Here is a 25,606-nt window from a genome sequence, read left to right on the forward strand (position 1 = left end):
CAAATTTGTGCACAACCTTTTAGAGAAATAAGCTTTTTGTGCGTATTGAACATTTCTGGAATCTTTTATTTCAGCTCCTGTAACATGGGACCAACACTTTACATGTTGCGTTTATATTTTTGTTCAGTATATATTCACTCCTCCAGCCAAATCACAGGTAGCCTTTGCAAATATGAGCAAATTAGCTCATTATGTTATACAGTGAACAGCGCAAAGTTAAATTCAATGTGTTGTATTGAGTGGAAGTGTATCAGGGACATGTTTTATGTGAAGGGCATAACATTTTTAAATTTAATATATATTTTTAAGCGCATAACATTTAGAAAACGGGAACAAGTGTCGGGGGGACGGGGCGAACGGCCAATCGGATTATTTTGCGACGCTACTGTGTATAGTGATACTTGGCCTGGTATGGTATCATTAGTAAAATGTTGGTATCATGACAACACTAGCCTATTGTTTTATTGGTTTTTACTTTCCTAAAACAAGAATTGTCTACCTCAAAGTTCAGCGGTCATTGATTTGAGCACAAAATGCATCAGGGCACTGCATGCATATACTGTGCCTTCGGAAAGTATTCAGACCCCTTGACTTTTCCAGATTTTTACAATCTACACACAATACCCCATAATGACAAAGCAAATGTGTTCAAGTAAAAAAAAAAAAAAAATGTATATGAATAAGCATTCAGACTCGAAATTGAGCTCAGGTGCATCCTGTTTCCATTGATCATCTTTGAGATGTTTCAACAACTTGATTGGAGTCCACATGTGGTAAATGCAATTGATTGGACATGATTTGGAAAGGCACACACCTGTATATATAAGGTCCCACAGTTGATCAAAAACCAAGCCATGGGGTCAAAATAATTGTCTGTATAAGCTCCAAGACAGGATTGTGTCAAGGCACAGATCTGGGGAAGGGTACCAAAAAATCTCTGCAGCATTAAAAGTCCCCAAGAACACTGTGTCCTCCATCATTCTTAAATGGAAGAAGTTTGGAACCAACAAGACTCTTCCTAGAGCTGGCCGTCCGGCCAAATTGAGCAATTGGGGGAGAAGGGCCTTGGTCAGGGAGGTGACCAAGAACCCAATGGTCACTCTGACAGAGCTCTAGAGTTCCTCTGTGGAGATGGGGGAAACTTACAGAAAGATGACCATCTCTGCAGCACTCCGCCAATCAGGCATTTATGATAGAGTGGCCAGATGGAAGCAACTCCTCAGTAAAAGGCACCTAAAGGCTCAGACCATGAGAAACAAGATTCTCTGGTTTGATGAAAGCTCTTTGGCCTGAATGCCAAGCGTCACGTCTGGAGAAAACCTGGTACCATCCCAGGGTGAAGTATAGTGGTGGCAGCATCATCCTGTGGGGAGGTTTTTCAGCGGCAGGGAGACTAGTTAGGATCGAGGGAAAGATGAAGGGAGCAAAAACAAAGTACTCAATTATCATACTTGAGTAAAGATACCTTAATAGAAAATGACTCATAAAAATCAGTCACCCAGACAAATACTTGAATAAAAGTCTAAAAGTATTTGGTTTTAAATATACTTAAGTATCAAAAATAAATGGAATTGTTAAAACGTACTGAAGTATCAATTGTGAAAGTATAAATCATTTCAAACCAGACAGCACAATTGTCTTGTTTATTTTTATTGACAGTGAGCCAGGGGCACACTCCAACACTCAGACATCATTTACAAACTAAGCATTTGTGTTTAGTGAGCCAGATCAGAGGCCGTAGGGATGACTAGGGATGTTCTCTTGTGTGTGAATTGGACCATTTTCCTGTCAAAATGTAATGAGTACTTTTGGGTGTCAGGGAAAATGTATGGAGTAAAAAGTACTTTATTTTCTTCAGGAATGTAGTGAAGTAAAAGTAAACCAACAATATAAGTAGTAAAGTGCAGATACCCCATAAAACTACTTAAGTAGTACATTAAAGTATTTTTTACTTAAGTACATTACAGTACTGAGTACAGAGAGAATCTTGATGAAAACCTGATCCAGAGCGCTCAGGACCTCAGACTGGGGCAAAGGTTCACCTTCCAACAGGACAATGACCTTAAGCACACAGCCAAGACAACGCAGGAGTGGCTTCGGGACAAGTCTCTGAATGTCCTTGAGTGGCCCAGCCAGAGCCCGATCGAACATCTCTGGAGAGACCTGAAAATAGCTATGCAGCAACGCTCCCCATCCAACCTGACAGAGCTTGAGAGGATCTGCAGAAAAGAAGGGGAGAAACTCCCTAAATGCAGGTCGTACCCAAGAAGACTCAATGCTATAATCACTGCCAAAGGTGCTTCAACAAAATACTGAGTAAAGGGTCTGAATACTTATGTAAATGTGATATCTGTTTTTTTATTTTTTTATTAGCAAAAATGTCAACATCTGTTTTTGCTTTGTCATTGATGTGTAGATTGATGGGGGAAAAAAACTATTTAATCAATTTTAGTATAATGCTGTAACGTAACAATGTGGAAAAAGTAAAGTGGTCTGAATACTTTCCGAAGGCACTGTAGGTCTTAAAAATAAATATAAAGGAAGACGCCTATAGACCTATCTTAGTTGTTTTTTTAACCCCTTTTTCGTGATTTCCAATTGGTAATTACAGTCTTGTTCCATGGCTGCAACTCCCGTGCGGACTCGGCGGAGCTGAAGGTCAAGAGCCATGCGTCCTCAGAAACACGGCCCTGCCAAGCCGCACTGCCCGCCACATGGAGTCACTAGAGCGTGATGGGACATGGACATCCCCGCCGGCCAAACCCTCCCCTAAACCGGACAAAGCTGGGACAAATGTGCGCCATTTCATGGGTCTCCCAGTCATGGTCGGCTACGACACAGCCTGGGATCGAACCCCATACCACTGCGCCACTTGGGAGCCTCCAAAAGACATATCTTAAACTAGACTAAGTATGAAGTATGGAGCACAAAATTAAAAAGACAGTACAAACTTAATTTTGCCACTGAAAATGTCTCAATTAAATTAAAGAAAACTATTTTTGTATATTTAAAGAACTGGTTTAGATTCTTAAATAGGCCTATAATAATGATATATAATAATGATAGTAATGATAAAACAAATGAAGGGTCCAATCGTGTCCAGTCAGTAAATTAATTTTAATTGCACAGACTATGGCAATTATATCAGACCCACCCAGAGCCGAGACAAAAGACTGAATATAGTACACGGACCGTCTCAAAATGTTGGATCTGTTGGACCTGTGAAGACCTCCATCTCCAACCCTCCCCAAAGCAAAACAAAAGTAAGACAACCCTCCTCTATTTTGTATGGAAGTCCAGAGAGGACATATGAATAAGAAAATGGTTCCTTATGTCGAGATCACAACTTATTTATCTCATGAACACTACATAACATAAGTTTTGTCGAGATCACAAGATCATTTTCATATGATCACAATATAACAATATTTTCTTTGTCGAGATCATGAGATAATCAAAAATACCACAGATCATCCATACATTTGTTCAGATGCACAATAACCAGTTCATCAAGGAGCCCTGCAACGGCGTTGTTCACAATGCGGGCATTTAAGCCCTGTATGATACCTGACAGGCAGCCTGTCTTTTTTAAATTGAACCCTTATTTTACCAGGTAAGTTGACTAAGAACACGTTCTCATTTACAACAATGACCTGGGGAATAGTTACAGGGGAGAGGAGGGGGGATGAATGATCCAATTGGAAGCTGGGGATGATTGGGTGGCCATGATGGTATGAGGGCCAGATTGGAAATTGATACAGATAACCGGGGTTAACACCCCTACTCTTACGATTAATGCCATGGAAAATACATTTAAACTCAGTTTTTCACAATTCCTGAAATGTTAAATATAATCCTAGTAAAAATTCCTTGTCTTAGGTCAGTTAGGATCACCACTTTGTTTTAAGAATGTGAAATGTCAGAATAATAGTAGAGAGAATGATTTATTTCAGCTTTTATTTCTTTCATCACATTCCCAGTGGGTCAGAAGTATACAGACACTCAATTAGTATTTGGTAGCATTGCCTTTTAAATTGTTTAACTTGGGTCAAACGTTTTGGGTAGCCTTGCTCAAGCTTCCCACAATAAGTTGGGCGAATTTTGGCCCATTCCTCCTGACAGAGCTGGTGTAACTGAGTCAGGTTTGTAGGCCTCCTTGCTCGCACACAATTTTTCTATAGGATTGAGGTCGGGGCTTTGTGATGGCTTCTCCAAGACCCATTTGCGACCAAGCTTTAACTTCCTGACTAATGTCTTGAGATGTTGCTTCAATATATCCACATAATTTTCCATCCTCATGATGTCATCTATTTTGTGAAATGCACCAGTCCCTCCTGCAACAAAGCACCCCCACAGCATGATGCTGCCACCCTAGTGCTTCAAGGTTGGGATAGGCCTTGAAATACAAGGTAGGCCTTGAAATACATCCACAGGTACACCTAATTGACTCAAATTATGTAAATTAGCCTATCAGAAGCTTCTAAAGCCATGACATCATTTTCTGAAATTTTACAAGCTGTTTAAAGGCACAGTCAACTTAGTGTATGTAAACTTCTAACCCACTGGAATTGTGATACAGTGATTTATAAGTGAAATAATTTTTTGGGAAAAATTACTTGTGTCATACACAAAGTAGATGTCCTAACCGACTTGCGAAAACTATAGCTTGTTAACAAGAAGTTTGTCGAGTGGAAACAAGTTTTAATGACTCCAAAGTGTATGTAAACTTCCGACTTCAACTGTATGTACAGTGGGGCAAAAAAGTATTTAGTCAGCCACCAATTGTGCAAGTTCTCCCACTTAAAAATATGAGAGAGGCCTGTAATTTTCATCATAGGTGCACTTCAACTATGACAGACATAATGAGAGAAAAACATCCAGAAAATCACATTGTAGGATTTCTAATGAATTTATTTGCAAATTATGGTGGAAAAGAAGTATTTGGTCACCTACAAACAAGCAAGATTTCTGGAACTTGCACAATTGGTGGCTGACTAAATACTTTTTGCCCCACTGTATATCAGTTATGCAAGCTAACAACCACCATAGATAACGAACTAGCTAACTGGCTAACAAGACTACCTAGCTAACTAAACTCAGCAAAAAAATCATCCCTTTTTCAGGACCCTGTCTTTCAAAGATAATTCGTAAAAATCCAAATAACTTCACAGATCTTCATTGTAATGCGTTTAAACACCGTTTCCCATGCTTGTTCAATGAACCATAAACAATTAATGAACATGCACCTGTGGAACGGTCGTTAAGACACTACAGACAGTAAGCAATTAAGGTCACAGTTATGAAAACTTAGGACACTAAAGAGGCCTTTCTACTGACTCTGAAAAAGAGCAAAAGAAAGATGCCCAGGGTCCCTGCTCATCTGCGTGAATGTGCCTTAGGCATGATGCAAAGAGGCATGAGGACTGCTGATGTGGCCAGGGCAATACATTTCAATGTCCGTACTGTGAGACGCATAAGACAGCGCTACAAGGAGACAGGACGGATAGCTGATGGCAGACCACGTGTAACAACACCTACACAGGATCAGTACATCCGAACAGGGTTGTACAGGGACAGGTACAGGACGGCAACAACAACTGCTCGAGTTACACCAGGAACGCACAATCCCTCGATCAGTGCTCAGACTGTCCGCAATAGGCTGAGAGAGGCTGTACTGAGGGTTTGTAGGCCTATTGTAAGGTAGGTCCTCACCAGACATCACATGCAACAACGTCGCTTATGGGCACAAACCCACCGTAGCTGGACCAGACAGGACTGGCAAAAAGCGCTCTTCACTGATGGATTGGCATTTATCGTCGAAGGAATGAGCGTTACACCGAGACTTGTACTCTGGAGTGGGATTGATTTGGAGGTGGATGGCGGATCTCAATCCCATTGAGCACGTCTGGGACCTGTTGGATCGGAGGGTGAGGCTAGGGCCATTCCCCCCAGAAATGTCCGGGAACTTGCAGGTGCCTTGGTGGAAGAGTGGGGTAACCTCTTACAGCAAGAACTGGCAAATCTGTTGCAGTCCATGAGGAGGAGATGCACTGCAATACTTAATGCAGCTGATGGCCACACAAGATACTGACTGTTACTTTTGATTTTGACCCCCCCCCCCCCCTTTGTTCCGGGACACATTATTCAATTTCTGTTAGTCACATGTCTGTGGAACTTGTTCAGTTTATGTCTCAGTTGTTAAATCTTATGTTCATACAAATATTTGCACATGTTAAGTTTGCTGAAAATAAACGCAGTTGACAGTGAGAGGACGTTTCTTTTTTTGCTGAGTTTAGTTAGCTAGCTCTTTCACAATACTAATAAAGTTACCTGCGTTTTTTCTTGCATGCAACTGGCTGTGGTCTTGGGGGTGACACACAGCCTGGGAGACAGATTTGGCTGTCAGGCATCATTCTGGGATTAAATGCCCCACAAGGGCTTTGATGCCCCATAGCTTTTTTTGCTCACGGTGAGGGACATTTAGCTTGCTTATAACTTATAACTTATAAACAGATAATGAGCTCCAAACACAAACGAAAGCATGATGTTAGCATGACATATACAGTACAATCCCTTAGTGTTGCAATCACTAAAAACATTTGCTCTGTTCCACCATGGGATCTGCCGCCTCAGCCATACTGTCAATCTATCATCAATATGTCCACTTTTGTTATGTCGTGATTATGAGATAAGTACGTTGTGATCGACAAAACGAGGGAATACTTTTTTAAAAATTCATATGTACCCCCCCCCCCCCAGGTCATTCTACTGGCTGCAGTGCAGAAAGAATCCCATCTTCTTGAACGTTCCCGAAGTGTACTACTCAATCCTGTTCGATGGGTTGGTTAGAACAGAAAGGGACGTTCCAGCCCATGTTTGGAAATGTTTACTCTGGGGCGCTATCTGTCAGACAGAAGCCTCTAGATTGCACTCCAGAGACCATCTAGTAGTGTACCGTAAGGTGTCCATTGGAATTGAATCTGGAGGGAGTTCATTATACTAACTAACCATGGCTCAAGCGAAAATCCACCACGCTAAAATGACTGAAGCGGCAAAAGGCAAATTCAGCAGATCAATGTCTATGGCAGATCGCTCTGGACAACTACTTGAAAGTTTGGACCAGCTGGAAATAAGGTATTTTACAGAAGGCTAGTCTAACGGCATGAATACTGTATGTAACGGTATCAGATTTTTTTTGTCTAGGAACTTTAAGGAATACACACAGTAGCCTATTAGGCTACACAATCTCTCCATGTGCCAGCTGTTTTAAACGGATTCTAAACATAGAAAGGGTGACAGTGGAAGAAGGAAGAAAGTTCCCCGAATACATGTGTGCACACTAAAGTGCAGAATATGACCTTATCGTTTATTATCGTCTGGTTTATTTTAATATTTTACGGTGCCAGATTGTATTTATCCTCTAAAATAACAAATGTATAGCCTTATTTAAACAGTAATTTAAAAAAACAAAAATAAACACTGAGAAAGTTGTAGCAATGGGATGATAATATGTTCACAACAGTCTCTGAGTCACGTAGGCCTACACTCACTATATTCTATCGAAATATCTCATGACAATGACATCTGTTTTAGGGTGGAGGCTTTACGTGAAGTCGCAACTTCAATGGAACAGGAGAGAGAGTGCTTACTGGATTTGATACAATCCATAAAGAACAGTGAAGAAATGCGCAGCATTTGTGACGGTAGGCTTTGTGTTGTTTGACAGTCATCAGATAACTTCTGCCTGATGACAACTTCATAGGCCTACATTTGGTTGAAATAAAAGGGACACTTAACTGGTTGAAATTCTTATTTGAAGGGATAGTTCACGCCAATCAAAGTTTGTCAGATGTTTTTAGATCTAAAAATGGGTCTTGTGTTGAGTCCAAATCCTGTCATATCTTGTGCAAACCCAGCTATATAGCCTACCTCAATCCAAAATGAATGGTAAAGGTAGACACCATGCAATTCCATTCACTGTTCATCTTTTCCATTCATTTGGGGTGTTGGGGACATAGGCCTATAGTCGATCTACATTTTTGGCATAGACAGGAATTCTTGACATTAGAACTTCTGTTAGGTTTTTGTATGTCGGACAAACCTTTACTTTAGAGTCAACTGACCTGTTAACACCTACCTCTGATAGCATGGTCCTATATCTCTCTTTTTCAGGAGAGCGAGAGGAACTATCTTTAACTGCTAATCGTCTTCTGGGTAGGACGCTAACAGTTGAAATCTCAGTGGAAACCATAAGGAACTCCACACAGGAGGATGCGTTACACAAGGCTACCTCTTTGATTGATGAGATTGCAGCAAAGTTGCTTGACGACATGGATGGTGCCAGAAAGCGCCTGATGGCACTGCACGCTGCCTGTGTGACCGAAGCACCACCTGTTCCTATCGATACAAAATTCCAGACGATCGTCATCACCTGCGCCTTGGAAGATCAGAAGAAAATCAAGAGGCGGCTTGAAACTCTGATAAGAAATGTGTATAATGCTGATAAGAATATAAAGATAATGGATCATCAGAAAGTGGATGACTTAAACAGTGCCAATGGCAAATGATGGCACTCATACTGATTACCCCCCCTAATAAAAATAGCTAGCAATGCTAACATTAGCTAGCTAAAATCCAGTGGTCTCCCCTTAATCTTAGCTAGCTAGCTAACATTATACTGCATCTAAAATCAATCTGGTAACATCAAAATGATGACAAAAGGTTTTCCTACTAATTATTTTCCTCCTTTAGAAATGTAATTGTATTTCCAAGACACAGTAATGCACTTTAGACTAAATCTTAATCGACACCCAATCAGAAGACATGAGTAGAATGCTGTAGGGCACCTAAAACGAACGCTCAAAACAATATTGAGACGAAACGTGCCACCGATGATACTAACACTAATGTCACATTCAAACGGTCACTACAAATTGCATATCAAATTATTGCACAGTCACATTTTTCTTTTCTGAATGTGAAGTTACCTGCACACTGCCTTATCTAGTTGCAATAAACACACAGGCTGTCACTCATTTAGGCATTTCAAAATGCATCTAAATTGTTTTTGTTTAATCATCTTAGTATGATCACTTACATCTTAAGTGTTAATCCTTGACATTGGTATCTATTGACACATGTTTTGCTACTCTCAGATCATTACAGTAAACCTGGATTATAGGTCACAACTTAACTCAAAACAGAAGGTTCATATCTTTATGTAGGGATGTGTTAGGTACGTATATAATTGTGAACAACCACTCCAGAAATAGCCAAAGTAACGGTATCTGTGAGAGCTCTTTGCTGTGGTCACAGACATCATTAGAGACAATGTACTATGTCAATACATCATAAATAGGCATTTCACATGCAGGTGCAAAGTGAGCAACATGCACAGCACATGCATATATGTAATACTAGGCAGTCATTTTAGATGTCCATTAACACACACATTTAGGTTTTTCAAAGCAAGTCACTGATGTTTTGAATAAATATGATTTATGTATTCCACTTGCTGAAAGACATTGTTATTCTACAATCTTTGGGGGATGGTCTCATTGCAATGTTTCTACCTGTAATTCTAACAAACCAAACACAATTGAAAAGGTGGGTAAAATAAACAAACATTTTAAGTGTAGCTAATACGTTCCTATTTTTTAATGCTTCATTTAACATTTTACAATAAAACTGTACATTAAGATTTACTATCAGCTGTGTGAAGTGGAAATTACAGAAAATGTTGAAAACAAATCAAAATAGAGATTTTATTTATGCTAGATCACCAAACAGATTTTATTTATGCTAGATCACCATCAAACAGATTTTCAACAAAGCTGCAGGTGCAAGTACTGCATGTGTGGCACACCTTGAGACACTGTTAAATCAAAGTAATAGAAATGAACAAACTAGGTGAGATATACTCTGTAACTACTACTTTGTGTCAAACAATTCTGACAAAATGTAACATTTAGTTAAGTCTTTAGCCTGGTCCCAGGTATATTGTGCTCTTGCCTACTTTAAGCTGACAATGTTTGGCATGGCAATTCCAAAAGGAGTTGGAAAGAGAGCAGAAACAGTCTGGCACTCAGGCTAGGTTATCTAGAAACAAAGAAAGTTCATGGAAGCAGTATGTAATAAATCAGTAAGCCATCTGCAAAATGTAATAACATCAAAATGGATTACAGTGATTCTCACAACACCTGAGTGAAAGAGCACTTGACCATATTATAAGAATGGTAACGGATTTAATTATTAATTCATTAAATGGTCAATATAAACATTGTGTATTTTCAGGAGACAAACATCATTAAAACATCTCATTGTTAAAGTGCCTTTAGTCCATTTGAACAAAATGGAACATTTTTACAAATAGCAACTGTTAAGAGATGGTGTGTGATTTACAATATTTACTAAGCAGGAGTCCTTAAATCAATCTAGTTAAACAAAAATATGTTTAAAGATACACAATGAATGAGAATGTAAACATACATGGACAAGGCTTTGTGGCATTAAACTGTGGTTCCATATTCATTCACTTGAAAAAAAAACAAAAAAACAAGGCAAGCATGCAAATTTTCATACAACATTTACTGATACCAAAACACAGACTATATACAGTAGAATGTACTTATAACCATGGTGCCATTTTGATTTGTGAATAGTATTAATGGGTAACTAGAAGTTATAATGACGAACACAGTATAAAGAATGAGACTTTCCTTTCTGTCCTACAGTGAAATTAGAGCAGGAATTACTAGTCTTGCCTCAGAAAAGCCATCATAGCGGTCAGTGGAAAGAGAACACAGTCCAAGCATGATAACTAGGTGAGAAAATGAAGCCATTACAAAGCTATCCTGTAGTTCTGTTCACATTCTATCAAGAGACCATTAATTATGAGATCTCTTTTCAATCACACATGAAATTTGATATTTCTTTAAAACAATAATGTAGTGTTCATTTCTCCCGAAACTAACAAATATATACTGAACAAAAATATAAAATGCAACATGTCAAAACTGTTGGTCCCATGTTTCATATGCTGAAATAAAACATCCCAGAAATGGTTAATGTGCACAAAAAGCTTACTTCTTTCAAATGTGTTTACATCACTGTTAGTGAACATTTCTCCGTTGCCAAGACAATCCATCCACCTGACTGGTGTGGAACATCGAGAAGCTCATTAAAAAGCATGATCATTACACAGGTGCATCTTGCGCTGGGTACAATAAAAGGCCACTAAAATGTGCAGTTGTTAAACAACGCCACAGAGGTCTTAAGTGTTGAGGGTGCGTGCAATTGATATGCTGACTGCAGGAATGTCCACCAGAACTGTTACCAGAGAATTTAATGTTAATTTATCTACCATAAGCCACCTCCAACATCATTTTAGAGAATTTAGCAATACGTCCAACCGGCCTCACAACCGCAGACCATGTGTAACCACGCCAGCCCAGGAACTCCACATCCGGCTCTTCACCTGCGGGATCGTCTGAGACCTGCCACACGGACAGCTGATAAAACTGAGGAGTATTTCTGTCTGTAATAAATCCCTTTTGAGGGGAAAAACTAATTCTGATTGGTTGGGCCTGCCCTCCCAGGCCCACGCCCCTGCCCATTCATGTGAAATCCATAGACTAGGGCCTAATGACTATTTCAAATGAATGATTTCCTTATATGAACTGTAACTCAGTAGAATAATTGAAATTATTGCATGTTGCGTTTATATGTTTGTTCAGTAAAAATGTAACAAATATACATACATAGACTCACAAATATGAGCACATTAAAGATGTTACAATTGTACCACAGTAGAAACAAATAAAGCACATACAGTTGAAGTAGGAAGCTTACACACACCTTAAAAATACATTTAAACTCAGTTTTTCACAATTCCTGACATTTAATCCTAGTAACAATTCCCTGTCTTAGTCAGTTAGGATCACCACTTTATTTTAAGAATGTGAAATGTCAGAATAATACTAGATAATTTTACCTTTTTATTTTAACTAGGCAAGTCAGTTAAGAACACATTCTTATTTTCAATGACAGCCTAGGAACAGTGGGTTAACTGCCTTGAACGACAGATTTGTACCTTGTCAGCTCGGGGAGTTGAACTTGCAACCTTCTCGGTTACTAGTCCAACGCTCTAACCACTAGGCTACGCTGCCGCCCCTGATTTATTTCAGCTTTTATTTCTTTCATCACATTCCCAGTGGGTCAGAAGTTTACATACACTCAATTAGTATTTGGTAGCATTGCCTTTGAATTGTTTAACTTGGGTCAAATGTTTTGAGTAGCCTTACACAAGCTTCCCACCAGAACTTGGGCGAATTCTGTCCCATTCCTCCTGACAGACCTGAGTCAGGTTTGAAGGCCTTGCTCGCACATGCTTTTTCAGTTCTGCCCACAACTTTTCCATAGGATTGAGGTCAGGGCTTTGTGATGGCCAATGCAATACCATGACTTTGTTGTCCTTAAGCCATATTGCCACAGCTTTGGAAGTATGCTTGGGGTCATTGTCCATTTGGAAGACACATATGCAACCAAACTTTAACTTCCTGACTGATGTCTTGAGATGTTGCTTCAATATATCCACATAATTTTCCATCCTCATGTAGTCATCTATTTTGTGAATTGCACCAGTCCCTCCTGCAGCAAAGCACCCCCACAACATGATGGTGCCACCCCCATGCTTCACGGTTGGGATGGTGCTTTGGCTTGCAAGCATCCCCCTTTCCCCTCCAAACATAACAATGGTCATTATGGCCAAACAGTTCTATTTTTGTTTCATCAGACCAGAGGACATTTCTCCAAAAGTACCATATTTATCCCCATGTGCAGTTGCAAACCGTAGTCTGTTTTTGTTTTTTTATGGCGGTTTTGGAGTAGTGGCTTCTTCCTTGCTGAGCGGCCTTTCAGGTTATGTCAATATATGACTCGTTTGACTGTGGATATAGATACTTTTGTACCTGTTTCCTCCAGCATCTTCATAAGGTCCTTTGCTGTTGTTCTGGGATTGATTTGCACCTTTCACACCAAAGTACGTTCATCTCTAGGAGACAGAACGCATCTCCTTCCTGAGCGGTATGACGGCTGCGTGGTCCCATGGTGTTTATACTTGAGTACCATTGTTTATACAGATGAACGTGGTACCTTCAGGCATTTGTAAATTGCCCCCAGGGATGAACCAGACTTGTGGAGATCTACAATTTATTTTCTGAGGTCTTGGCTGATTTCTTGTGATTTTCCCATGATGTCAAGCAAAGATGCACTGAGTTTGAAGGTAGGCCTTGAAATACATCCACAGGTACACCTCCAATTGACTCAAATGATGTCAATTAGCCCATCAGAGACTTCTAAAGCCATGACATTTTCTGGAATTTTCCAAGCTGTTTAAAGACACAACCAACTCAGTGCATGTAAACTTCTGACCCACTGGAATTGTGATACAGTGAATTATAAGTGAAATAATAATAATAAGTGTTGGAAAATGTATTTGTGTCATGCACAAAGTAGATGTCCTAACCAACTTGCCAAAACTATAGTTTGTTAACAAGAAATCTGCAGAGTGGTTGAAAAACAGATTAATGACTCCAACCTAAGTGTATGTAAACGTCCAACTTCAACTGTATAGGATTTAAATGCTGCAATATGTAAACAATTGTGATTTCTAGTATCCTATATATTGATTGGTATTGTCTGTGTAACAAAACACTCTTCACTGGCTCATCCATTCTATAAGATCAGTACATTTTATAATTTTGTGACTCAAGTAGAGAGCTTATTGTGCGAATCTCAAATTTTATTTGGTAATATAAGAGCACATTCTATTGGTCTTTGTTGTAATTGAGTATTCTCATACAACTACCGATCACTCCTACCTTTCACCTTAAAATATGTACATTTCTTTCAACAATAAAAGGAAGTTAAGAAACTATTTGGCACTATGTTACGTTTTAGGTAAGTCATTGTCTGCAAACATTTGTTAAACACTTAAAATTCATATAAAAATACCTTTCAGAAAACAATGAACAATTATGTCCAAGTCTTTATCCACAATATACAGCATAGATTGAACCATATTCCATTAATATTTTAAACAAAATATGGTACAAAATAATCCGTATATCTCTTACAATAAACATATTGCACAGATGAACAGTCAAATGCACAAATGGTAATCTGTAAAAATCACATATGAACATACAAAGATGCCGTGTTAGTGAACTAGAATGTAACCCTTCCCTACAACATGTTGAAGGGTGTAAATGGGGAAAACCCTGCAACGCCCAACCTCAATTTCCCAAAAGATAAGCTTCAAGAATTCCATTCATGCTACAACATAGGTTTTGGTATCCATTGCAGCCATCAGGAGGACTGTTGTTACTTTTGCCATACTGGTGCTTTAGATCTCCCATCTATCCATGCGAATCAAAGGCTAGACTGGATCTGTAAAGATGCTCAACGTCATGATAGGCACAATGTGCAGGTGCAGATTAGATCTAGGTTGAGCTCAAATTGATATAACACACGGTGTTCTATGCAGACTTTGGTCTGTGAAAGAATCTACCCCTATAATACACAACCATTCATCAATCAAGACTCTTTCCCTCACATATGGCAGTCAAAACTTACAGTATTGAAGGGAATGGATTGATTCTAAAGAAGGCTGCAGCTACTGAAGAGGTTTTTGCTCTTCTTGGTCCTCTGTTTGTGGGGCCGCAAGCTGATGATTTCACGGCCATTGCTGGAGTTCTGACTAGATAGGTTACTACTTGTGGTGTTGAAAACGCCTGTTAGGGTAGAAATGTGTAAATTAAGTAATACAACTTTAAAGACTAATTTCTGACACACAAAATTTACAACAAAACACGTGCAATTTACAGTATCAAAGTTTACTTTGAGTTGTTCTGAACACTATAAGCCCATGTTCACCATATTGTGAATAAAATTTGCCACAGTAAGCTCACCTGAAAGCACTTTTTACTCCATTTGGTGCATACCAATCAAATGTATTGATAAAGCCCTTTTTACATCATCCGATGTCGAAGTGCTATTAGGTACATTTTATTAAAATAGAGCCCGGAGACAGACATCTTACTTTTTAGTCCTGTTGTATGAATCCTACATTTTGCATGAAAGTTGTCGTCATGTTACTGAATGTCGTGGACAAATGAGAAATGTACAGTAAATATAAAATGCAAAAGTTATGCATAAATGTGTCTTAATTTTATTATTTTCTTGGTAAGAACCATTTCAATGTGGGCATGTCCATGTAAAATTTCCACAAGTGTAAGGTTTTAATGTTGTTGGTGGGAAAAAAGAGCCAAAACACTAACTATCATTGCAGAACTAGCAGTACGACACAAAATCCCTCTGTGGCCTTGTACAAATCAATCCCAGAGGTCTGGACTAACTGACATGGTTATCAGGATGCTTACCAATTTTATTGCCTGCTGTATGCACTGCCTCGGGCTCCTCTGCTGTTTGCCGCTTGAGTCGTTGCAGATACTTATCTGCTAGGTATTTGAAAACTGAAAAGAAGAAATGGTAGAAAAATAAAATGTAAAAAAAAACTTGGGTGATTCCCATTGCATCCTTCCTAACAGTTATTTTAACTGGTTAGTTGAACACAATTTCTGTATCTCACCTTCATTGACATTGAGGTCCTCCTTTACAGAGGTTCTATAAAACCTCAACTTGAGCTTCTTGGCCAGACCTTCTGCCTCCTCACTATAGTAGCAGGAGAAAAAGAGCAATGATTACTCATCAATTCTGCTATACTTGAAATACCAGAATATCTAATTAAGATTTATGTTCTACAAGCCACGCATCGTATACAACAAGCCAAGTCCAAGAAGGGAAATTAGTCACAGGAAGTCTTACTTTTTGATCATCGTGTCATCCAGAAGGTCAATCTTGTTCTGCACCAGGACAGTGGGGATGTCTCCCACCTCTAGCTCCACCTTCTCCCACCAGCTGCCGACCGCCTCGAACGACTCCCTGTCGGTGGTGGAGAAGACCAGAACACACGCCTGGGCACCTGGAACACATACAAAGACCAGCTGTCACCACAATGCTGGATCTTCACAGCGCGCACACACGCTTTCAAATCAAATAACTGATTTGTATATATAAACTCAACAAAAAAAACAAACGTCCTCTCACTGTCAACTGCCTTTATTTTCAGCAAACTTAATAAGTGTAAATATTTGTATGAACATAACAAGATTCACCAACTGAGACAAACTGAACAAGTTCCAGACGTGACTAACAGAAATATAATAATGTGTCCCTGAACAAAGAGGGGGGATCAAAATCAAAAGCAACAGTCAGTATCTGGTGGCCACCAGCTGCATTAAGTACTGCAATGCATCTCCTCCTCATGGACTGCACCAGATTTGCCAGTTCTTGCTGTGAGATGTTACCCCACTCTTTCACCAAAGCACCTGCAAGTTCCCAGACATTTCCGAGGGAATGGCCCTAGCCCTCACCCTCCGATCCAACAGGTCCCAGACGTGCTCAATGGGATTGAGATCCGGGCTCTTCGCTGACCATGGCAGAACACTGACATTCCTGTCTTGCAGGAAATCACACACAGAACGAGCAGTATGGCTGGTAGCATTGTCTTGCTGGAGGGTCACATCTGGATGAGCCTACAGGAAGGGTACCACACGAGGGAGGAGGATGTCTTCCCTGTAACGCACAGCGTTGAGATTGCCTGCAACAACAAGCTCAGACCTATGACGCTGTGACACACTGCCCCAGACCATGTCGGACCCTCCACCTCAAAATCGATCCCGCTCCAGAGTACAGGCCTCTGTGTAACGCTCATTTCTTCGACGATAAACGCGAATCCGACCATCACCCCTGGTGAGACAAAGGGCTTGTCGGTGAAGAGCAATTTTTGCCAGTCCTGTCTGGTCCAGCGACAGTGAGTTTGTGCCCATAGGAGACGTTGTTGCCAGTGATGTCTGGTGAGAACCTACAAGCCCTCAGTCCAGCCTTTCTCAGCCTATTGCGGACAGTCTGAGCACCGATGGAGGGATTGTGCGTTCCAGGTGTAACTCGGCAGTTGTTGTTGCCATCTTGTACCTGTCCCACAGGTGTGATGTTCGGACGTACTGATCCTGTGCAGGTGTTGTTACACGTGGTCTGCCACTGCGAGGACAATCAGCTGTCCGTCCTGTCTCCCTGTCGTAGGCGTCTCACAGTACGGACATGGCAATTTATTGCCCTGGCCACATGTGCAGCCCTAATGCCTCCTTGCAGCATGCCTAAGGCACGTTCACGCAGATAAGCAGGGACCCTGGGCCTCTTTCTTTTGGTGTTTTTCAGTGTCAGTAGAAAGGCCTCTTTAGTGTCCTAAGTTTTCATAACTGTGACCTTAATTGCCTACCATCTTGGCACCTTTGCCTACCGCCTGGACAGCTGTTAGTGTCTTAATGACCGTTTCACAGGTGTATGTTCATTAATTGTTTATGGTTCATTGAACAAGCATGGGAAACAGTGTTTAAACCCTTTACAATGAAGATCTGTGAAGTTATTTGGATTTTTACTAATTATTTTTGAAAAACAGTGTCCTGAAAAAGTGACGTTTTTTTAATGTATTATTTCTATTGTTCAATTTCCATACACCCCAGTTTGTATTTGTTGTGTTCTTTTCCCCCCAGAAATAAAATCTGGACATAATGGTGCAGTTCAATAGCTAAAACCATACTGAAAAATGACCTGTCTGACAGACCCAGTGAAGGAGTATGATGTCCTTCCCTGTGAGTGAGGAGTCTTACCGCGGTAGTAGGCCTTGGTGATGGCATCAAACTCTTCCTGCCCTGCTGTGTCCCACAGCATCAATCTCACATCTTCATCATTCACTCTGGAAAAGGAACAGAAAAGGGATTTTAAATACTTTGTATTGTGTGTATATATTTCTAGTTGACTGTCATACCTGATACTACTCATACAACAGTTATGCGCTAGAGGAGGGATAGTGTACTGACAGTCAAATGTCCTCCACACCTTTATTGCCGTATAAACACAATTTAAGCTTTCAGTGAGCGCACCTTCATCTGTCTATTTTGCCTCTATTATTCAATGCAGTTAGAGTTCTCTCTGGCATTTCCTGAGAATAACTATGCCTCCTCATACATCTGGGCACTGCATGTCCATTATCTGTGACCAAAGCCATTATCCTGCCTTAATCATAAACAGCTGAATGAAATACCGCTTGACACTCTACATTTGAGTTATGGGTTTGCTTCACATCTGTTAAGCATAAAAATAAGGAAAATAGACTTACTGGAATGATAAGGATAATGAGTAATTTTGGGAAGCACCTTTTTTTGCGTTAGGCCAAAACCTTAAAAAAAGTATTTCTTGAGCCAAAACACAGTTACCTAAAAGTTCGTTAGACATGGATGCCAGGGATCTCTTATAAAATAAAAATCCTTATTTAACCTGTCTCCTCCCCTTCATCTACACTGATTGGAGTGGATTTAACATGTGACAACAATAAGGGATCATAGCTTTCACTTTGATTCACCTGTTCAATCTATGTCATGGAAAGAGCAGGTGTTCTCAATGTTTTGTTTACTCAGTTTATTTGTAAGACACACTGCCAATAGAAAATCTCCTTACAGTATCTGCCTCTCCAGGAAGTCCACACCGATGGTCTTCTTGTAGTCCTTGGTGAAGATGCCCTTGCAGTAGCGCTGGATCATGCTGGACTTCCCCACCGCACCATTGCCCACCACCACCACCTTGATGGCCACTTCCATGTCCTCCTCCAACATGACTATGTCTTGCTGGGTTTTCTTAACACTTCAAGGCAGTCTGGTGTTACTTCAGAGGGGCTGGCACTGGATCAGTTAGACACCTCCTGATAGAGACACAATGAGACAACCTTATGTTTTACATATTGATAAACCTGACTTAAGGTCTTACCATTGTTATTTTCTCTGCACAAAACCTGCGTCGTTCTGCAGCTCTAACATCCAAGTTATAGTCTCGCTGACTGACGAGCCTAGCCCACATAAAAACATCCTTCTGTTTGTTCAGCAATATGATATACTTTGTTTAGCTGAGGAGAACACTTTCTACCTCACTGCTCCTCAGTCTTCCCATAAAACCATCACTTGCTGGTCCTCCGGTCTGCTGTTTTACAGCGGAGTGGAAATATTAGACATTTTAGTCTTTTAGCAAACGCTCTTATCCAGAGTTACTTACAGTAACGAGTGCATACATTTCCAGGCTGCAGCCCTCTGAGGTAACGTCAGCTGATGGATTCCTCATCCTTACATGGTACAGTCAGCTTCACTTAGCTCAGTCACTGCCTCGATCTTTCTGCTCCCACACACTTTTCCATTAGGTAGCTGGCTGGCTGCCTGGACCTGGCTGCCTGGACCTGGCTGCCTGGACCTGGCTGCCTGGACCTGGCTGCCTGGACCTGGCTGGGATTCAAGTGTTGAGGTCACGATGCTCCAGATGACTAGGCTATGCTGTCTTATGGGAACTGACAATTTAGCTAAATCCCATAATATGCTATCTTATGGGAACTGACAATTTAGCTAAATCCCATATCTCCTGGATATGAGCAGGCAAACATCCCCACGGCAGCCCAAACCCCTTGCCTGGTAATGTGATCAATAATATCACAACATGTTGGCCTAAACAAAGGACCAACTTTGTAGCAAAATAATACCAGAGGCTAGTACTATGGGCCTATCGCTATCAGTGACCTTAAGTCCAAACAAAACATTTTGTTCACAATGTGAAAAGCTCTGGATTGACTTAACCTCAACAGACTATGCAAGGAATGTGTTGCTGATCTGTCTAGGGTTCCACGGCACACAAAGCCAAGGTGGGCCTTTTTCCTGAGTTTAAACACTCAGAGCTGTTTGTTATCCTCAGCTAGTCCTATTCATAAAATGGATGAGCCGAAACACAAAACCCACCGTAAACAGGCTGGCGTCTCAACCACAATGAAACCACTACCTTGACACCTATTAATCAAGCCATGTCCTTGTGTAACCTAAACTGAAAACATGTACAATTTATACAAACATGGAATATTCTAGGTAGATGTGGCTACTAAGCGACTGGAATGACCACAGATTGAGTTACAAAGTAGAGCCTCTCCCGCAACATCTCATCAAAGGTAACTGAATACAGTGCTGGCTGTAATTTAGCTGCATGCAAAGACACGTCAGCTTAATTTACCATTCGCTCAGATTTCGCAAACTCTGTTTTAGTGACATGCACTTAAAGGAATTCTGCTCAAATTCAGCAGATGCAGCAAACCTTGGAAGAACTGGATGTTTCACTGTACAAAAACATATTCCCTTACATGGACTCTTTACATATGCTCTGATTGGATAGATTTAGCATAAAATAAAACATTGGTCTTAGAGGACCGTGTTGGTATGTCTAGGCCTACCTGTAGACTGCATAGTTAGATTGTCAGGCTAGTAACGTTGAAGGAACAAACTGGTAACCAGGCATTCATCCACAGTACTTGTGTAAACACTCCATTATTAAGAAGGTTACAATGGCCCACTTTAAATTGGAAGACAGTTAATTGACAAATTGCTGAACATGAACAGCAGGTGCTGAAGAGGTTCACTTCAGAATGGCACTAGTAACGCATTTACACCACTAGACAACATCTAGCTACGCCAGATATGTGATAACTATGTATCCATTACTGGGCGTTACAGGTTAGATTATACCAAACGCTGCAGCTACAGTTCGTACGACAGATATGTGATAACTATGTATCCATTACTGGGCGTTACAGGTTAGATTATACCAAACGCTGCAGCTACAGTTCGTACGCCAGATATGTGATAACTATGTATCCATTACTGGGCGTTACAGGTTAGATTATACCAAACGCTGCCATAGATTTGTATCTTATAAATGTCCGTGTCCAGATGCAGGTGGTTCCACCAAAAAACTGAGAAATATATGAAATACATGTTTGTACCTGTAACGCCCAGTAAAGGAAACATAGTTATCACATGTCTGGCGTACAAACTGTAGCAAGACATCACCCGGGAATTCTGCATACAGTAAACCGAGAGAGGATGGGGCATATTGCAGAGGTTTAGGACTTGCTCAACAGTGTTAGAAAAAGTTATATTTATTTAGTGGATTTAAAAAATACATGTCAGATTTATGCAAACTCATAATTTTACATTTAACGTTTAATAGCTAGCTAGTATTCGTGTTATTTGTTCGGAGGCTGTCCAAAGATTGATACACATTCTCCCTTATGAAGAACATGGAAACAAAGAATATCTGATACAACAATTGTATAATTTCGAGTGATAAACTCATAACATTGTTTATCTTACCTGCATTACAGTTACATGACTGTGCGATTCTTGTCTTCCAGATACAAACGTCCTTATTATACCTCAGTGGCTGCAACAGGACTAAAATAGAATTGCTGCGCAATGAAAGATAATAAATAACGTTTTTTTCCTGGACCAAAATAAATATAAGTTATAATGAAAACTGTACCATAGTATCAAGCAAATATTTGTAATAATTTGAAACGCTAATTTAGCTAGCTATCTAAACTAAAGAACGATGGATTGTCCGGCCTCCACGTTCAGTTAATATTAGCTAGCTCGTCTCCCCGGAGTACTATAGCATCTAGCTGGGCTTGCTAGCACTTTAACGTTAGACAATGTCACAAGTCATTCAACAATACCTAGCGAAAACTATCACGATGTTGACACAACAAGAGGAGCTAAATATCAACGCGTTTGATCTATGTAACAAGTCATCTAATTCTATTTCACAAAGCGACTAGTTGTAATCAAGACATTTTAGCTGCCTTGCTAGCTGTTTGCTCGGCTCTCCCACAAACGGCAAGTTACCACAGCCACAAAGTCATTATTATGGATAAACCCCGCCTATTTCTAAAATTGATTTTCATAAAATCAGATGTTAAACCTAACCCTAACCACACTGCTCACCTTATACACATCCCTAACCTTAAATTAAGACCAAAAGGCTAATTTGAGTTTCCATGCATTTTTACGATATAGCCATTTTTTACTTTGTGGCTGGGTTACTAGTGACAACCCACAACTGCAGTCCGGTTGCTATAAACGCTTTTGGTTTCCGGGAGCAATAGAAGAGCCACAGTTCCAACTCCAACTCTCTTCTGTCCCTGGGTCAGTTTCTAAAATGCAAAAGGTGTAAAATACACATCCTAGCTGATTTCGAGTCTGTTTGTGGACAGGTTGTGTCGAGATTACTCAAATTACTTCACAGATTGTGTGACTACTCCCCCCCCCAAACACTCAGTTTCCCTAGTTATATTTTTCTATCCACCTCCGAGTTTCCGGGAAGGGTGTTCTGATCCTAGATAGGTGGTTAGAGGTGGAAAAATGTCATGAGAGACTGAGTCGGCGTAAAGCTGAAGCAGAAAAAAAGTAAGATGAAGCATCAACCGATGTTTAGAAAGTTTTTTTCACCACCAAATATGGTAGTGAGAGAAAGTCCAGTCGCGGGTGGTGGGAGAGTATGAAACATATATTTCAATACATTTTTCTGTTCCCAAAACTACAATCTGTTATGAACACAGTGCATTATGTTTTATAGAGTTGAAGCTTTGCCAAAGTAAAACAAAAAATTGCGTTGTTTATAAGGTGTGCAAGGTCGAATTAAGTTTGTGCACATGCGCGCTTCATAGAGGAGGCGTTACCTAACGGATATATGGAAACGTATGCTACTACGCGCCAATAGAATCTCGCTAGCTCGTGATTGGCTTTGCCCCACGCCCTTGCTTGTTCTGCCCACTGTAATTGAGACAGATGAACTATCTTGGGTTAATTATAAATATATTTGTCAGTGTGGCGAAAACCGGAAATGACAGACAGGCATTGACGTCATTTTCCCGCGCGGAGATTAGAACGCTGTGTGGTAATTGGCGGGAATCAAGACAAATAGACAGAAGCAAAGCTAGCTTGCTTGGTAAATTAAGTGAAGCGAGATACCGGTAAGTTGTTGGAATTGTAGAACGTTTTAGCTATCTATTGTACCTGGTGAAATATAAACCCAAAACTTTTCCGTAGTTACCAGTAGCATGGTAGTTAGCTAACGTTAGCTTGCCATAATAATGTTATTATGAAGGCAGTGTGTGTTAGTTAGTTCTTTTGCACAACTGTCAGAGATGTTCTCTTTGACTAACTAGATAATCCGTATAACCAAAGAGAGTACAGTACTAGCCAAGAAGATCATTTTGTTAACTCATAATATAGATGAGTTAACAGATGCCTAATTAGATGCCTTGCTTCATCTTCAAGAACCATGCAGTTCTACAGCAGAAGAAAGAAGTTGATTGGCAACTCTCAGACTGAGCAGCTGTATGGACATTGTCTTCAGTTCTATGGTCAGCCTCCCATCGAAAACATTTCTCTCTCCGAGTTCGAGACCTTCGCTGTGGACAGGCTGAAACGTAAGTTGTTTAGCTACCTTAAGTTAGTTCTGGTTTACACATGTATTGTTATGAACTAACTGGTAACACTTTACTTGACACCCAGCGTCACAACACGGTATGACAGGACCATGAACATATCTCGTAACAGCTGACTTATCATAACCTGCCATAATATGCTGATAACACTGTCATGACACATATTTGGACCTGTTGTGACATTGCGTAATTTTATATCTGGTTACCTACATAAGTGTCAACCCCAAAACAACTCAAAACATTACATTACACCATGGTCTATGTTTTATGTAACTTAACATTTTCTGAAATTGACCATATTATCATTGTAATTGCGCACAAAATGTTAGACATGCATGCACCTACCCAAATGCTCGGTTGCTGATGAGTGGGATGAATGCAGGAGAAGATTTTAGGAGCAGGACAAGACACCCTCTTTTTGACTGACTGACATATGGGCATGTACGTGATCTTGCTTCTATGATTATCATGCTGCTTGACAGTGTCCAAGTTTTTAAAATTTTGTCGAAGGAAAGTGATACAGGATTGTCATAAGGCTTCATGAGTGTCAGTGTATTTTGTGCAAGTTATTTAAAATATGATTGGGGGAAAACATGACTGTAGAATTTTTTTACAACAAAATACTTATGAAACTTTCAAATGAAAGTGAACTTCATGGAAAAATGCATTTGAATAAATGTGGTTTTTGTAGGTGTCATTACAAGCCATAAAATAATAATATACAGTGTCACGACAGGTTGTCAGCTGTTATGACCGTGTTATGACGCTGGGTGTCAAGTAGTGTTACCATTTAACTGGATACATTTGTCTGACTCCCTTTTTTATATACAAAACTAAAGTTGCATGGTGTTTTGATCTTGTTTTGTCATTCCAGTGTTGAAGACAGTTGAAAACCTTGGCGTGAGCTATGTGAAATCATCTGATCTATATACCAAGAAACTGGATGCAGAGTTCTCAAACTTGAACTTCCCCTACAAAATAGAGGCTGTGAGTACAAAATTATGAATTCCATAGTGCGTAGCTATTTAAAAGATACACTAATTGTGGTCGGCCAAAAGTAATCAGTTCTTTTGTCCAATTGATTGGTAAACCGTTTAAAGTGTTTTTCCATACAGCCAACCTGTTTTTATCAAATCAACTACTGTATATACTGTATGAATTAAGCTTGTCTGATAAAAACAATACACAAATGACTCAAGAGGGAGCCAGAGATCAAGATAACCTGTCCCAACCATCTTCTTCCCGCTCCTACGGGCTTTCGCAGATTCTGCCGTTACTCTCCTGAAGTTGCCGGTAATAGGCTACATGAGGAGTCGGCAAACTTTCTCATGTGGAATGCGAATTTATCTTACTATTTCTACTGATCTGCGTGCCAGTTATGGTTTTCAAATGCACATTTTCATGCAACAGTTAAATCAGATTTTATAATAATGTTGTCAAATCTCAATCATTGTCATCTAAATGAAACAAAACTAAAAAAGTTACTTCTATTGCCATTGTAAAAATAGCCTATCAAGCCAACAAACAAAAAATATTGCAGGTAGAAAATAAACTGATAAAAATAAATATCCTATAAATCACATTGGCTACGCTACATTGGCTACGCATGGCCTGTCTGCAACGCAATTTAAACATTGTATCAACTATTAACTTGGGTCCCGCCTGAAGCTCCTTGCAACATTGTATAAAATATTCTGGGCCCTCAGTTTCTGACACCAGTGAGCTTGGGACAGACATCTGTAGGCTATTTGGAAAGGGATAAAAATAAATCAGGTAGGCCTATTTTATGACGTTTCCACAGGATTAGAGCATGACATTTTTCCCTTTCATGCTGAGTGTGTGAAAGGGAGAGGCTGGAAAGATTTTTCAAATACATTGAGGAATTGTCATTCTTAATGGATGTAGAAACAGACTTGGTTTGCTTGCTGTTTGCCGTGAAGAAAACATTACTTTGAGAAGCTCCACAGCTCATTAGTGGTGGTGCTTCAACCCAATCAGAAATGCTATTAGATCTTCAAATGGGCACATTTATATGCCTTCATTGCACACATGCCAGGTAGCCTACAGCCCTACTTTTATGGGTAATCGGGTGCGTGTCCTTACCCAACTACTTGACTG

The 25,606-nt window shown here is 40.1% G+C and overlaps 3 protein-coding genes across 5 annotated transcripts in view; 2 read left to right on the forward strand and 1 right to left on the reverse strand.

Annotated features, from left to right (window-relative positions):
- Window positions 1-6,857: 6,857 nt before the first annotated feature.
- Window positions 6,858-11,005, forward strand: LOC115113050 (BAG family molecular chaperone regulator 2-like). Its single transcript, XM_029640254.2, has 3 exons — window positions 6,858-7,134; window positions 7,594-7,703; window positions 8,173-11,005. Exons 1-3 carry the CDS (start codon window positions 7,010-7,012, stop codon window positions 8,565-8,567), a joined length of 630 nt encoding a protein of 209 aa, XP_029496114.1. The 5' UTR covers window positions 6,858-7,009; the 3' UTR covers window positions 8,568-11,005.
- LOC115113052 (ras-related protein Rab-23-like) lies at window positions 9,751-22,320 on the reverse strand. 3 transcript variants are annotated; one of them, XM_065012723.1, is made up of 8 exons: window positions 21,984-22,320; window positions 21,354-21,448; window positions 18,637-18,877; window positions 17,790-17,875; window positions 15,886-16,042; window positions 15,650-15,732; window positions 15,441-15,533; window positions 9,751-14,792 (listed from the first exon to the last, which is right to left on the reverse strand). In XM_065012723.1, exons 3-8 carry the CDS (start codon window positions 18,789-18,791, stop codon window positions 14,659-14,661), a joined length of 708 nt encoding a protein of 235 aa, XP_064868795.1. In that variant the 5' UTR covers window positions 18,792-18,877; window positions 21,354-21,448; window positions 21,984-22,320; the 3' UTR covers window positions 9,751-14,658. The 3 variants fall into 3 exon arrangements, with proteins under 3 accessions (XP_064868795.1, XP_029496118.1, XP_029496117.1); XM_029640258.2 differs by lacking the exon at window positions 21,984-22,320 and having other exon boundaries at window positions 9,751-14,448; window positions 14,635-14,792; window positions 21,354-21,976; XM_029640257.2 differs by lacking the exons at window positions 21,354-21,448; window positions 21,984-22,320 and adding an exon at window positions 19,225-21,340.
- Window positions 22,321-22,902: 582 nt separating this feature from the next.
- prim2 (DNA primase subunit 2) overlaps window positions 22,903-25,606 on the forward strand; it is a 101,807-nt gene continuing 99,103 nt past the window's right edge. Inside the window, exons 1-3 of the mRNA XM_029640259.2 lie at window positions 22,903-23,011; window positions 23,319-23,470; window positions 24,363-24,475. Coding sequence (XP_029496119.1) covers window positions 23,323-23,470; window positions 24,363-24,475 — 261 coding nt within the window. The 5' untranslated portion in view covers window positions 22,903-23,011; window positions 23,319-23,322. The remainder of the gene's footprint in view (window positions 23,012-23,318; window positions 23,471-24,362; window positions 24,476-25,606) is intronic.

Source organism: Oncorhynchus nerka, linkage group LG28 (assembly GCF_034236695.1).
Source record: "Oncorhynchus nerka isolate Pitt River linkage group LG28, Oner_Uvic_2.0, whole genome shotgun sequence".
Taxonomy (NCBI): Eukaryota; Metazoa; Chordata; class Actinopteri; order Salmoniformes; family Salmonidae; genus Oncorhynchus; species Oncorhynchus nerka.

Coding starts and splice junctions, on each gene's coding strand:
- LOC115113052 (XM_065012723.1), bottom strand. CDS start 18,791: ATGTTGGAGGAGGACATGGAAGTGGCCATCAAGGTGGTGGTGGTGGGC. Junction 17,876..18,636: donor TTCCTGGAGAGGCAGATACT/GTAAGGAGATTT, acceptor TTCCTTTTCCAG/AGTGAATGATGAAGATGTGA. Junction 14,793..15,440: donor TACAGCAGGCAATAAAATTG/GTAAGCATCCTG, acceptor CTACCCTAACAG/GCGTTTTCAACACCACAAGT.
- LOC115113050 (XM_029640254.2), top strand. CDS start 7,010: ATGGCTCAAGCGAAAATCCACCACGCTAAAATGACTGAAGCGGCAAAA. Junction 7,135..7,593: donor TTGGACCAGCTGGAAATAAG/GTATTTTACAGA, acceptor CATCTGTTTTAG/GGTGGAGGCTTTACGTGAAG. Junction 7,704..8,172: donor AATGCGCAGCATTTGTGACG/GTAGGCTTTGTG, acceptor TCTCTTTTTCAG/GAGAGCGAGAGGAACTATCT.